The following is a 13,080-nucleotide window of genomic DNA, read 5'->3' on the forward strand; positions in this document are numbered from 1 at the left end:
CCCCAAACCTAATGCCCAATTTGGTGTATGGCTGAAATGAATATATATATAGTCACAGGACAAATGCTACATGCCCATTAAGAAGCATAATGTAGACTATTCCAGCCTGGGCAACATGGCAAAACCCCATCTCTACGAAAAATACAAAAATTAGCTAGGCGTGATGGCTTGCACCTGCAGTCCCAACTACTCAGCAGGCTGAGTGGGGAGGATTGCTTGAGCCTGGCAGGTCGAGGCTGCAGTGAGCCAAGATCGTGCCACTGCACTCCAGCCTGGGCAACACAGTGAGACCTTGTTTTAAAAAAAAAAAAAAAAAATGTAGTGACATGGAGTGATGCTCATTTTATAGTAAGTGGGAGGAAAACTCAAGTCTACAAAAGATTATGCACAAGATGATCCCAGTTAGGTTAAGTCAAAACCCAAAATAAACCTATATCCAAGTGAGTAAAAAATATTGGGAAGGATATAGGTCAAAAGTTTAAAATGTTTATCTCCGGATGGTAAATTTTCTTCTATTTTTCTGCATTTCCCAAAATGTATATTATACATGTATCCTTTTTGCAAAGACAAATAAAGTGATTAAGAACATCCAGTTAGGGCCAGATGCAGTGGCTCAAGCCTGTAATCCCAACACTTTGGGAGGCCAAGGCGGGCGGATCACTTGAGGTCAGGAGTTCGAGACCAGCCTGGCCAACATAGTGAACCCCCCCCCCACCAACCGTCTCTACTAAAAACACAAAATGTAGCCGGACATGGTGGTGGACGCCTGTAATCTCAGCTACTTGGGAGGCTGAGGCAGGAGAACTGCGTGAACCCGGGAGGCGGAGGTTGCAGTGAGCCAAGATTGTGCCACTGCACTCCAGCCTGGGCGACAGAACAAGACTCTGCCAAAAAAAAAAAAAAAAAAAAAAAAATCCAGTTAGGCCAATTTTCTGGTCAAGTGTCTTTCTGGTTTCTTGCCTTTTGGTCGCCCATGACACCCATCTTTCAAGCAGAGTTTCCTCCTCAAAAATAGAGCATGCTGTCACGCGCCTGTGGTCCCAGCTACTTGGGAGGCTGAGGTGGGAGGACTGTTTGAGCCTAGGAGTTGGAGACCAGCCTGGGCAATATAGCAGGACCCTGTCTCTAAGAAAAAAAAAAAAAAGCAGGCCGGGCGCGGTGGCTCAAGCCTGTAATCCCAGCACTTTGGGAGGCCGAGACGGGCGGATCATGAGGTCAGGAGATCGAGACCATCCTGGCTAACACGGTGAAACCCCGTCTCTACTAAAAAGTACAAAAAACTAGCCGGGCGTGGTGGCGGGCGCCTGTAGTCCCAGCTACTCAGGAGGCTGAGGCAGGAGAATGGCGGGAACCTGGGAGGCGGAGCTTGCAGTGAGCTGAGATCCGGCCACTGCACTCCAGCCTGGGCGACAGAGCAAGACTCCGTCTCAAAAAAAATAAAATAAAATAAAATAAAAATAAAATAAAATAAAATAAAAAAGCAAAGTGGCGTTTTCCTGTGGCTACTCGGGAGGCTGAGGCGGGAAAATCACTTGAGCCCAGGAGGTCGAGGCTGCAGTGAGCTGTGATGGCACCATTGCATTACAGCCTGGGCAACAGACCGAGACCTTGTCTCAAATAATAATAATGATAAAGACTCATGTTCGGTCATCGGTGACATTCGCCTTTCTCAGGCCCCCGAGTTGTCCACTCTGCAAAGTACGTGTAATCCTCGGAAGACAGAAAGGGGTTGGTCTCTTAGTGACCGAGGCACAGCAGCGAATCCGTGCTGTGATAAAAACTTATTTTCAGAACAAAGCAAACCTAAGGCACAGCCGCAAATCTAAGGCACAGCCACACCCCGCAGAAAACTTCGAAATCTGCGCCTTGGAAAGGGAAGCCAAAAGGATACGAGCCTCTTTCATAATCTCTCTGGCACGTATTAATGGTTAATAATACTGTATTTTTTAATATACAAAAGAAGAGAATAGTGGCATCGCCGCGTGTGCCCACTCCCAGAGCCAAGCGAGAGCGGCCGGGCCAGGGGACCGGGGCCAGGGCTGAGGGCCCACCGGGTTCCGGGGTGGCGCCGGCCAGGGTGGCCACCGGCGCTCCCTCGCCATGGCCTAAGCCCGAGGCCGCTCCCCGGTCAGATTCTGGCCTCAGGCATCGCAGAGCCCGCGGCCCTCGCCGACGAACCCGTTAGACCCACGGGACTTGGCACCCTCGAACGAGCGCCATCCCCGGGTCTTCCCTGCGCCCTGGACCAGTGGACCCGGCTTGAGGGTCCCCGCCTACCACCGAGAGGAGGGCCTAGAGCGGACAGGCCCGCCCCGCTGCTCCTCCCAGCCGCCTCTATCCCGGAAGTTGATGCCGAGCGCAGATCGCGTGCGGCTTGCCAGCGGTGTGCTCTGAGAAGTCTGTGAGGGTTGGGCTTGTGAGAGGATCAACATGCCTGTAAGTTGTTTACGTTGGGCTCCGGGTTTGTTTTGGGCTTCTTTACCGAGGGTCCTATGGGACGGATGAGTCCGGCTGTTTCCCGGGCCTGTAGTGTCCGAGAGTGGCGAGGTGGCTCCGGTTGCGCAGCGTCTTCGCGCGTGGCGGGCATGTAGTGACTTGCCCGGTCAGCGCGGCGCGGCTGGCCCTGCAGGGGCGTGGGCTGCAATTCAGAGGCGGTGGCTGGGAGGGGAACAGCTCTCTGGGTAGCTTATGAGCCGTCTTGGTTTTTGATGGGTGTCCCTGAGGCTGTGATCTTTGGGTCTTTTTGCTTTCCTAGTGCTTGGTGTTTCTCGCCCCCTCTGCCTTCTTTCGAAAGCGATTTCCTACTTGTTTTCCTTTTTGAAAAACTGTTGTCGTTGTTGCTTTATATATGAATTCCGTCAAGGACGGTCGCTCAGCCAGAATTCCTGTCAGATCAGCTGTTGAGCCCCGGGAGCAAAAATCACCCAGGCGCTGGCGTTATCTGGTCTACTTCAGCAGTTTCTACTCTAAGCGAGTCCACAGTCGGGGTCACTTTCTTTTGTTAGCACCTCGACTTTGCGCTGTTTTCACTGAAGACAGTTCATTACGCAGTTGAGTAAAGGACAGAGTTTGGCTTACCATATGTTTCCTGATCGCCCGAAAGCCCTTTCATAGGGACTTGGAGAACACAAGTATTACGGAAAGTACTGATGAAAGTTATTAACAGGTTTCGAAAAATAACTTTACTGTCTGAAGTGTTGCTTCTGCCGAGGATGACCGTTATTCCGTTTTTTGCATGTATATTTTACGTATGGTTAAATGTGCCAGCATTGTGGTTTAAAACTAATAGTAATAATATGCTTCTTTGTTCAGTTGGCTAGAGATTTACTACATCCGTCCTTGGAAGAGGAAAAGAAAAAACATAAAAAGAAACGCCTGGTACAAAGTCCAAATTCTTACTTTATGGATGTAAAATGTCCAGGTAAAATTTGAAATCTTAATTCCTTTACTAAGGAAAATTTCTATAGGGATTGCTAGTGTGGTGTGTATAGGTAAGATACATTAGAACCCTCTGTTGAGTAGAAGTGGGATTACAGAATTGGAAATGTCCGGGACATTTTCATAATCAATGTACTGAAACCATTGTAGAAACATTTCGGGGTAAGTGAAAACCGGCATTCAAAGGAGATATGCCATTTGACTTAGTCTTTAAGCTCTTCAGATGATGAGTTTCTATTTCATGATACAAGGAAAAGTCTGTTGATATTTTGGAAATAATTAAGTTTAATAAAATATATTATTGATTTTACCCGTTTTTAAAAATTTTGTGTCGCTGCTAGAAAAGTTTATGTTACACATGTGGCTTGCTGTTTCATAGCACTAAAGTTCCTAATTTTTTAACATATTACCGGAAATGTTGAACAGGTGCTGTTTTCCTCTGCTTTTCACTTTAACATGCCTTTTTGGTTTTTTAGGTTGCTACAAGATCACCACGGTTTTCAGCCATGCTCAGACAGTGGTTCTTTGTGTAGGTTGTTCAACAGTGTTGTGCCAGCCCACAGGAGGAAAGGCCAGACTCACAGAAGGTATATCACTTGGCATTCTCCAACCCAGTGATGAGATTTATGAGTATAAATGTCTCTATCTTCACTGAAAAGTTTAAAGAAATCTTAATGATTACCAAAATAACTTATCTTTGGTTGTGTGCTTTCAGTAAAGAATGTCGTGTTCAAATGGATATATTTATACTCTTGACCTTGTAGGGAACTCCATTGACTTATTTTTCTTAGTTTAGAACACCAGTTCTTTTATATTTATTCACTTAGTTTGCTTAACTTGGAATAAATTAAAGAAATCAGAATAGAAGCAAAAAAACAACTACATGTTATAGGACATATGGTTTTTTTGTTTTGTTTCTTTTTTTTTGATTAGGAGTCTCGTTCTGTTGCCCAGGCTGGAGTGCAGTGGCGCCATCTCGGCTCACTGCAACCTCTGCCTCCTGGGTTCAAGCGATTCTCCTGCCTCAGCCTCCTGAGTAGCTGGGACTACAGGTGCCCGCCACCGTGTCTGGCTTATTTTTTGTATTTTTAGTAGAGACGGGGTTTCACTGTGTTAGCCAGGATGATCTTGATCTCCTGACCTCATGGTCCACCTGCCTCGGCCTCCCAAAGTGCTGGGATTACAGGCATGACCACCTCCCCGGCCAGGACATATGGATTTTTAAAACCATATAGAATTTTAAAATTTCTTTTACAAAATTTTATATTTAGTACATACAATAGTTTTTTTTTTTATCATTGCCAGCTAAGCAACAGATAGCTAATGTATAAGTTAAAATACCAGAGTTTTTATGAGCAACTGCAATGATTAATATAAAAACCTAATTTTAATTCCTCTTTCACTTTAGTGCAATAAGAAAAAAAAATTGTATATGTAGTTTCCATAGTAATTCTTGTAAATTTACAATTCCATAATGGTGTTAGAAATTTGCTTGTGATATTTTGGGGAGCTGTTAAGTTCCATGTTCTCACTGGAAGAGTTCAAGTGGATTGGCAGCAAATCTGACATATATTTGGTGTGACCTAGTGAGATCTAAATATGAAGTCAGCACATGATGTTTTCAGAGTAATATTACTAAGTATACTTGTGAGATTTTTGAAACCTTTATTTCATGTCATGATTTTGGAAGTTAGTGCCCATATGCTGACAGATGGTTTAATGGGTTTATCTGTTCCAGAGTTTTCCTGCAGGTCTAAAAATACCTCTAATCAAAATTATTTTCTTGAGAAAAGTATTCAGAATAGTTCCTAAAAATTAAGAGTTTATCTTCTGACAGCTTGCTTGAAACAGTCTTCACTGTTGAATTCAGGCTCATGGTCTTAAGTACACTTCATTATAGCATTTGAGAAACAGGAGTGACACTTATAGTCATACCAGAGTTAACTCAGATATGATAGATGTATTATAGCAAATTTCTGGTATAAGAGGATAAATAATCTGTATATGAGTATTAATCCAATGTTCTTAAAACTTCAGTATTTTACTTAAAAGTACTTTTTGTCATTAAAATTATAGCAAAGGTAGAATGCACTTGTTTAATATACTCTCATGATTCTTTTGCAGGGTGTTCATTTAGAAGAAAGCAACACTAATGATTCAAACAGCTTCCTGAATTTTGTGTTATCTCACAGAAAGCCTTATCATAAATTCCATAATTCTAATTAATTTACCAAGATAATGTAATTACATTTGGTTTTGTAAGGTATACAACAGGAATCTCCTATTTTGGTGTCCGTTTTTCAATAAAGTTTTGATTATGGACAAATCCCCGCTTTTTCTTTTTTAAATATATGTAAGTATGCCATATATTTATATATACGGTGTATATGAATTTGGTTTAAACATTTTAAAATTTATTCTGATTAGTTTGTATCTTCTTCTTTTTGAGAGAGAGTCCTGCTCTGTCGCTCAAGCTGGAGTGCAGTGGTGTGATCTCGGCTCACTACAACCTCCGCCTCCCAGGTTCAAGCGATTCTCTTGCCTTGGCCTCTCAAATAGCTGGGATTACAGCACACACCACCATGCACGGCTAATTTGTGTCTCATTTTCAAGAGTAGAAACCCTAAATATTTTGTTTTCATTCCTTTTCCAAATTGCTATGAATAGCATTAAAGGGTTACAAATGTAAAGTCTATTGTTTGTGAATTCTAAATGTAGTTCTGCTATTGTACCTATGGAAACATCTTAAAGAAGTACATGTTTTGCACATCCTGCACGTGTACACCAGAACTTAAAGTATAATTAAAAAGAATAGCTTCAAAAAAAATACATATTTAACACAGTAACTATCACAGTGTAATGCCTTGGATTTATGTGGCCTTACTATACTATTATATAATTTAGGACAGTAACTGCTAGCTGGGGTCTGAGTTATTTATTGGAAGCTCCTTTTTGGGGTAGAAAATTTGAGGAGAGATCAAAAGTGGCATGATTTACCTGCAGAAGTCCTGGTTGGGGATAGTAGACGGTGTTGAATTCTCTGACCCAGATAGGTGAGCACCCCTGACTACAGATGTGTGTTGAGTGGTTCTGGTGCCTCATTGTCGTGTTCACAGTTTATAAAGTAATCCTGGGGAGCTGAGAGGGGGAGTGTATCCACTCACTATACAACTCCTCATTGGACTAGGAAGATAGTCCAGTTTCTACTCTGCTTCTATTTGATTTGTTACCTTACAGCAGGTACTTAAAACAGGCATTTCCTATCAACAGGTAGGCATCTAATGTGAGCGACTGATCCTTTTACATACTGCTTAAATCAGAGAACTCTTGCACAAGAACTGAAGAATGATGGCAAGTTTGGGGTGTATATAGTTGTATGAGGAAGGCTGGGCGCAGTGCCTCATGCCTTTAATCCCAGCACTTTAGGAGCCTGAGGCAGGTGGATCGCCTGAGGTCGGGAGTTCAAGACCAGCCTGACCAACATGGAAAAACCCCGTCTCTACTAAAATTGCAAAATTAGCTGGGCATGGTGGTACATGCCTATAATCTTAGCTAACTCGGGAGGCCAAGGCAGGAGAATATGCTTAACCTGGGAGGTGGAGGTTATGGTGAGCTGAGATCATGCCATTGCACTCCAGCCTGGGTAACAAGCGTGAAACTCCATCTAAAAAAAAATATATATATATATTTTTATATATTATGTATATATTTACGTATACTATATATTTTTATTATGTATATATATATGTACATATATTTTATATATACACACATATATATTATATATATATAGAAGTAGATGACCCAGAAATTCTCAGACTTTTGGTTTCTGACATCGTTAGAATCTCAGTAATTTTTTTCAGGTTGTCCCTTGGTCAAAAGAAATACCTAACAGTTACGTTTATTAACTTATGTTCTAACAACTCTAGTAGCCATTTGAAAAAAATTATACACGAGCAAAAGTGATGTGATGATTTTTTAAAAACAGAGACAGTGTGTTGGCTCTGTTGCCCAGGTTGGAGGGTCGTAGCTCATTGTGACCTCAAACTCCCGGGCTCAAGCAAGCCTCCCACCTCTGCCTCCTGAGTAGCTAGGCCTTCAGGTGTGTGCCACCATGCACACCTAATGTTTTTGTAGATACAGGGCTCTGGCTATGTTGCCCTGGCTGTAATGAACTCGTGGCCTCGGTGATCTGCCTTGGCCTCCCAAAGTGCTGGGATTACAGGTGTGAGCCACTGTGCCCAGCCTGATGTGATAATTTTTATCTCATTCTTAAATCATCACAGTTACTAATGGAATGTGTGTGCCTTTTGGGCTCCGTACAATTTCTCAAAATTGGAATCAGATTGGACACCATTGTCCTTATTTCTTCCACATGGATTTTTGCATGGTGCTTTTTGTCACAGCAGTGGCTCCAAACCCAGCTTCACAAAGATAGGATGCCATCAAAGGGAATGTAGTGCCGTATCATATTGAAATGGAACTACGTGGAACTAGTAATTTATACAAAAGATGTGTCAGTGTCAATGTTTTTCCTCAGTTACTCCAAGATACTTCATCTTGCACAGTTTAGGATACTTGGCTGTGAGGAGAGCCAGTGGGGATGACAGCTTTTGATAAGGAATCAAACCTATGATGAGGACTCATCTAACAAACCCCTGAAAATTCCCTTGGAAGTAGTTTTTGAAAAAGGATTATACTTTAAAGAACACACCTAAGGGCTGGGTGTGGTGGCTCATGCCTATAATCTGAGCAGTTTGAGAGGCTGAGGCCAGCAGATCACTTGTAGTTAGGAGTTCGAGACCAGCCTGGCCAACACAGTGAAACCCCCTCTCTACTGAAAAAACAAAGATTAGCTGGGCATGGTGGCACACACCTGTAGTCCCAGCTACTTGGGAGGCTGAGGCACAAGAATTGCTTGAAACCAGGAGGCAGAGGTTGCAGTGAGCCAAAATCGCACCACTGCACTGCAGCCTGGGCAACAGAGTGAAACTGTGTCTCAAAGAAAAGAACACATCTAAGGATTTACTTGGCGTTGGGAAATGAATGGTGTATTAAGTTTTCCTTTATTATTAATCTAGATGGTATTACTAGTTTTGAAAAGTGCTGAATAGGACACCAGGACTTTCCCAAACTTCAGGGTCAGCCACATACATTATTATATACTGAATGTTTTAAATACTATTATTTATATTGATTTCATATTTTAATGTAAATATATTTTTAAAGGAAACCTTCCATAAATTTAATATAAGTATATTTTTAGGGGAAGCCTTCCATAAATGGAAAAACTAGTTACATAAAGATAGCTATAAATAGGCCGGGCGTGGTGGCTGACACCTGTAATTCCAGCACTTTGGGAGGCTGAGGCGGGCAGATCACGAGGTCAGGAGATCGAGACCATCCTGGCTAACACGGTGAAACCCCGTCTCTACTAAAAATACAAAAAACTAGCCGGGCGTGGTGGCGGGCACCTGTAGTCCCAGCTACTCGGGAGGCTGAGGCAGGAGAATGGCGTGAACCCGGGAGACAGAGCTTGCAGTGAGCCGAGATCGCACCACTGCACTCCAGCCTGGGTGACAGAGCGAGACTCCGTCCAAAGAAAAAAAAAAAGATAGCTAAAAATAAAATGAAATTCTTGGCTTCTGGCCTGATGAGATGACAAATGGTTTTGTGTCTGGTTGTTCCTGTAAGTCATCTGATAAAGCTCTATTTCCTTTTTATTTTATTTTTCTGGAGATATGATTCAGATACTATAAAAGCCAACCTTTTGTGATGTAAAGTTCAGTAGTTTTTAGTATATTTACAAGGTTGTGCAACCATCAGCACTGTCTAATCCCAGACCATTTTCATCACCTTAGAAAGATACTTCATACCTATCAGCATTCACTCCTTATTCTTCCCTCCTCTCAGCCACTGGCAGCCACTAAGCTACTTTTGTCCCCATGGATTGGCTTCTCAATATTTCATATAATGCTATTTCATATAAATGGAGTTATATGCTATGGTGGCTTCTGTATGTTTCACTTAGCATAATGTTTTCAAGGGCTGTCCATGCTGTTGCATGTATCAATCAATATTTCATTCCTTTTTTTGACAGTATTCTGTATAATATGCAATGTTTATCCATTCATCAGTTTATAGACATTTAGAGTGTTTTCACTTCTTATTTATTTTTGAGATGGAGTCTTGCTCTGTTGCCTAGGCTGGAGCGCAGTGGCATGATCTCAGCTCACTGCAACCTCTGCCTCCCAGGTTCAAGTGATATGGCCTCAGCCTCCCGAGTAGCTAGGACTACAGGCACGTGCCACCACACCCAGGTAATTTTTTGTAGAGATGGGGTTTTGCCATGTTGCCCAGGCTGGTCTTGAACTCCTGACCTCGGGCCATCCGCCCACCTCAGCCTCCCAAAGTGCTGGCATTACAGGTGTGAGCCACTGCACCCAGCCAAATAAAGTATTCTTAATTACATCTTCGAAATCCCTTTTGCTATGTAAGCTAACATATTCGTAGGTTCTGGGGATTAGGTTATGAGAATCTTTAGAGGGCCATTTTTCTGCTGCCACAGAATATACAGTTGTAAAATTCTACCCCATATTTGGAAACTGAGATTCTTAAATTATGTCTTTGTAATTCTTCCCTTCCCTCCCTTTACCTTTCCCTTGCCTTTTTTTTTTTTTGACGGAGTCTTGCTCTGTTGCCCAGGCTGGAGTGCAGTGGCGCGATCTCGGCTCACTGCAAGCTCCGCCTCCCAGGTTCACGCCATTCTCCTGCCTCAGCCTCCTGAGTAGCTGGGACTACAGGTGCGTGCTACCATGCCCAGCTAATTTTTTAAAGAGTATTTTTAGTAGAGATGGGGTTTCACTGTGTTAGCCAGGATGGTCTCGATCTGCTGACCTCGTGATGCTCCCGCCTTGGCCTCCCATGTCTGTAATTTTCCATGAAAAAAATGTAACTCTTTGGAAGGAATAGAGTACATTGTTGCATTTCACAAAGAAAAGGATAACTTTTATAGAATAATGGCCTTGTATTCTTTTAGGAGTTTACAGTTACTTTTTCACAACTACAGGCATAGAAAATGACATCGGGGCCGGGCACGGTGGCTCATGCCTGTAATCCCAGCACTTTGGGAGGCTGAGGCAGGCGGATCACGAGGTCGAGACTGAGAGCATCCTGGCCAATATGACGAAACCCCATCTCTACTAAAAATACAAAAATCAGCTGGGCGTGGTGGTGGGCGCCTGTGGTCCCAGCTACTCAGGAGGCTGAGACAGGAGAATGGCTTGAACCCGGGAGGAGAACGTTGCAGTGAGCCGAGATCGTGCCACTGCCCTCCAGCCTGGGTGACAGAGCAAGACTGCGCCTAAGGAAGAAAAGAAAAATTGACATCAGGTCTTGGTGTTTGCTATTTATCGACATTTACATAGCCTTTGAATTTTGTTTCAAAGGAGATGCCAGAATAGCAAATTTTCTCCGTTGATTTTTGTTCTACCGATTCTGGCTTGCTTCCCCCCCCTCTACCAGGTCTACTCTCACTTTCATGCCTAGCAAAACCTCACCTTTCAAAGAATTAGGCAGAATATTCCTAATTTAGTGAATAAGCTTTCATTTTAAATCTTAGGGAAGCAGTGTTAGTTTCGTTATTCTATAGGAACAGAAATTGGAGCTGCTACAACCTTCTGAACCAGAGCCTGGCAGACCCTCGGCTTCAGCCCTGTTCAATGTTTTTGTGTCTATCAAAGTCTTCTTAATTTTCTCATCACACATTTTAGATATCATGCTATGTATTTAGAACAGAGGGGGTGTGTAAGATTATGACCCTATGTTTTCTTTATCTTGTCTTTGTATTAATTTGAAGTTGTTTTTCTTTATTTGTAGCCAACTAAAATAACAACACATATTTATTTTTATTCATTTTTATGTGACAAACTTTAAACTGAAGACTGCATCAATAAAATTGCATGCCATTAAATATGACTTTTATTGGATTGGTAAATGTTTAGAGATGACTTTTTTTTTTTTTTTTAGATAGCGTCTTGCTTTGTTGCCTAGGCTAGAGAGTGCAGTGGTGCTATCTCGCCTCACTACAACCTCTGCCTCCTGGGCTCAAGTGATCCTCCCACCTCAGCCTCCCAAGTAGCTGGGACTGCAGGCCCGTGCCACCACACCTGATTTATTTTTGTATTTTTTGTAGAGACAGGGTTTCACCATGTTGCCGAAGCTGGTCTCAAACTTCTGGGCTCAAGTGATCCACCCACCTCAGCCTCCCAGAGTGTTGGGAATACAGGTGTGAGCTACTGCATTGGCCTAGAGATGCTTTTTATGGGAAGTCACGATAATGGTTAAAACAGGCTTTAGAGTCAGATATGTGTGGGTTTGAAACAAGTGCTAGTTAATGGTTTGTGACCTTGGGAAAAATAATAATATTTCTACTTAATAGAATTATGTTGAAGGTATAATGAGATAGTATATACAAAGTGCTTAGCAAAATACCTTTCCCACAGTAAGTGCTCTGTTAATAGTTTGCGTGGGCCGGGTGCGGTGGCTGACGTCTGTAATACCAGCACTTTGGGAGGTCGCAGCGGGTGGGTCACCTGAAGTCAGGAGTTCGAGATCAGCCTGACCAATACGATGAAACCCCGTCTCTACTAAACATACAAAAATTAACTGGGCATGGTGGCATGTGCCTATAGTCCCAGCTACTAAGGAGGCTGAAGCAGGAGGATCGCCTGAACCTGGGAGGCGGAAGTTGCAGTGAGCCGAGAACGTGCCATTGCACTCCAGCTTGGGCAACAAGAGCGAAACTCCATCTTAAAAAAAAAAAAACAGTTTGTGTGTTTTTTTAAGGGGAAAGTAGTCATGTCTATTCAACATCAAGTACTTTAATGTTTCATTTTTTCCCTAAAGTTATTTATCCACCTTACCACCACACTGGAGCATAGATATGTTAACTTTTGCTACAAAACAAGTCACCCCCAAATCTTAGAGCTTAAAATGTTGACTTATTACTATTTCTCATGATTATATGGGTTGGCCGCTTACTCTGTTGGTCTCACCTAGGTTCACTTACACAGCCACCTTCACCTGGAGGCTCAAGTCATAGGTCTGGCAGCTGGTGCTAGCTGTCAGCTGGGACATCTCTCTTCCCCTCCATGTGGCCTCCCATCCTCCAGTAAGCTAGTCTGGCTTCTTTACATGGCAATCTTGGGGTAGTGTTCTTAGAGGGTGGCAGACAAAAGCTTGAAAACCACTTAAAGCCTATGCAGTGGGACTTGTGCAACATTATTTCCACCACATTCAATGGGTCAAAAAGCAAATCATAAAGCAAGACCAGATTCCAGGGAGTGGAGAAAGAGCTCCACCTCTGGTTGGAAAAAGCAGCAAAATCACATTGCGAAGTTGCATGCATAATGGAATGAGAGGAAATCATGGCCATCAAAGAATTGGTGGCCGGGCGCGGTGGCTCATGCCTGTAATGCCAGCACTTTAAGAGGCTGAGGCAGGAGGATTGCTCGACTCCAGGAGTTCGAGATCAGCCTGGATAACATGGTGAAACCCCTACTCTACAAAAAATACAAAAAATTATCCAGGCATAGTGGAATGCGCCTGCATTTCTAGCTACTCAGGAGGCTGAGGTGGGAA

The 13,080-nt window shown here is 43.1% G+C and overlaps 1 protein-coding gene across 2 annotated transcripts; it reads left to right on the forward strand.

The window, feature by feature from the left end:
* Positions 1-2,032: 2,032 nt before the first annotated feature.
* RPS27L (ribosomal protein S27 like) lies at positions 2,033-5,764 on the forward strand. Of its 2 annotated transcripts, XM_033189847.1 has the most exons (4): positions 2,033-2,436; positions 3,313-3,421; positions 3,915-4,025; positions 5,563-5,764. In XM_033189847.1, exons 1-4 carry the CDS (start codon positions 2,431-2,433, stop codon positions 5,589-5,591), a joined length of 255 nt encoding a protein of 84 aa, XP_033045738.1. In that variant the 5' UTR covers positions 2,033-2,430; the 3' UTR covers positions 5,592-5,764. The 2 variants fall into 2 exon arrangements, with proteins under 2 accessions (XP_033045738.1, XP_033045737.1); XM_033189846.1 differs by lacking the exon at positions 5,563-5,764 and having other exon boundaries at positions 3,915-4,108.
* Positions 5,765-13,080: the final 7,316 nt, after the last annotated feature.

This window comes from Trachypithecus francoisi, unplaced genomic scaffold (assembly GCF_009764315.1).
Source record: "Trachypithecus francoisi isolate TF-2019V2 unplaced genomic scaffold, Tfra_2.0 Lachesis_group3, whole genome shotgun sequence".
Lineage (NCBI taxonomy): Eukaryota > Metazoa > Chordata > Mammalia > Primates > Cercopithecidae > Trachypithecus > Trachypithecus francoisi.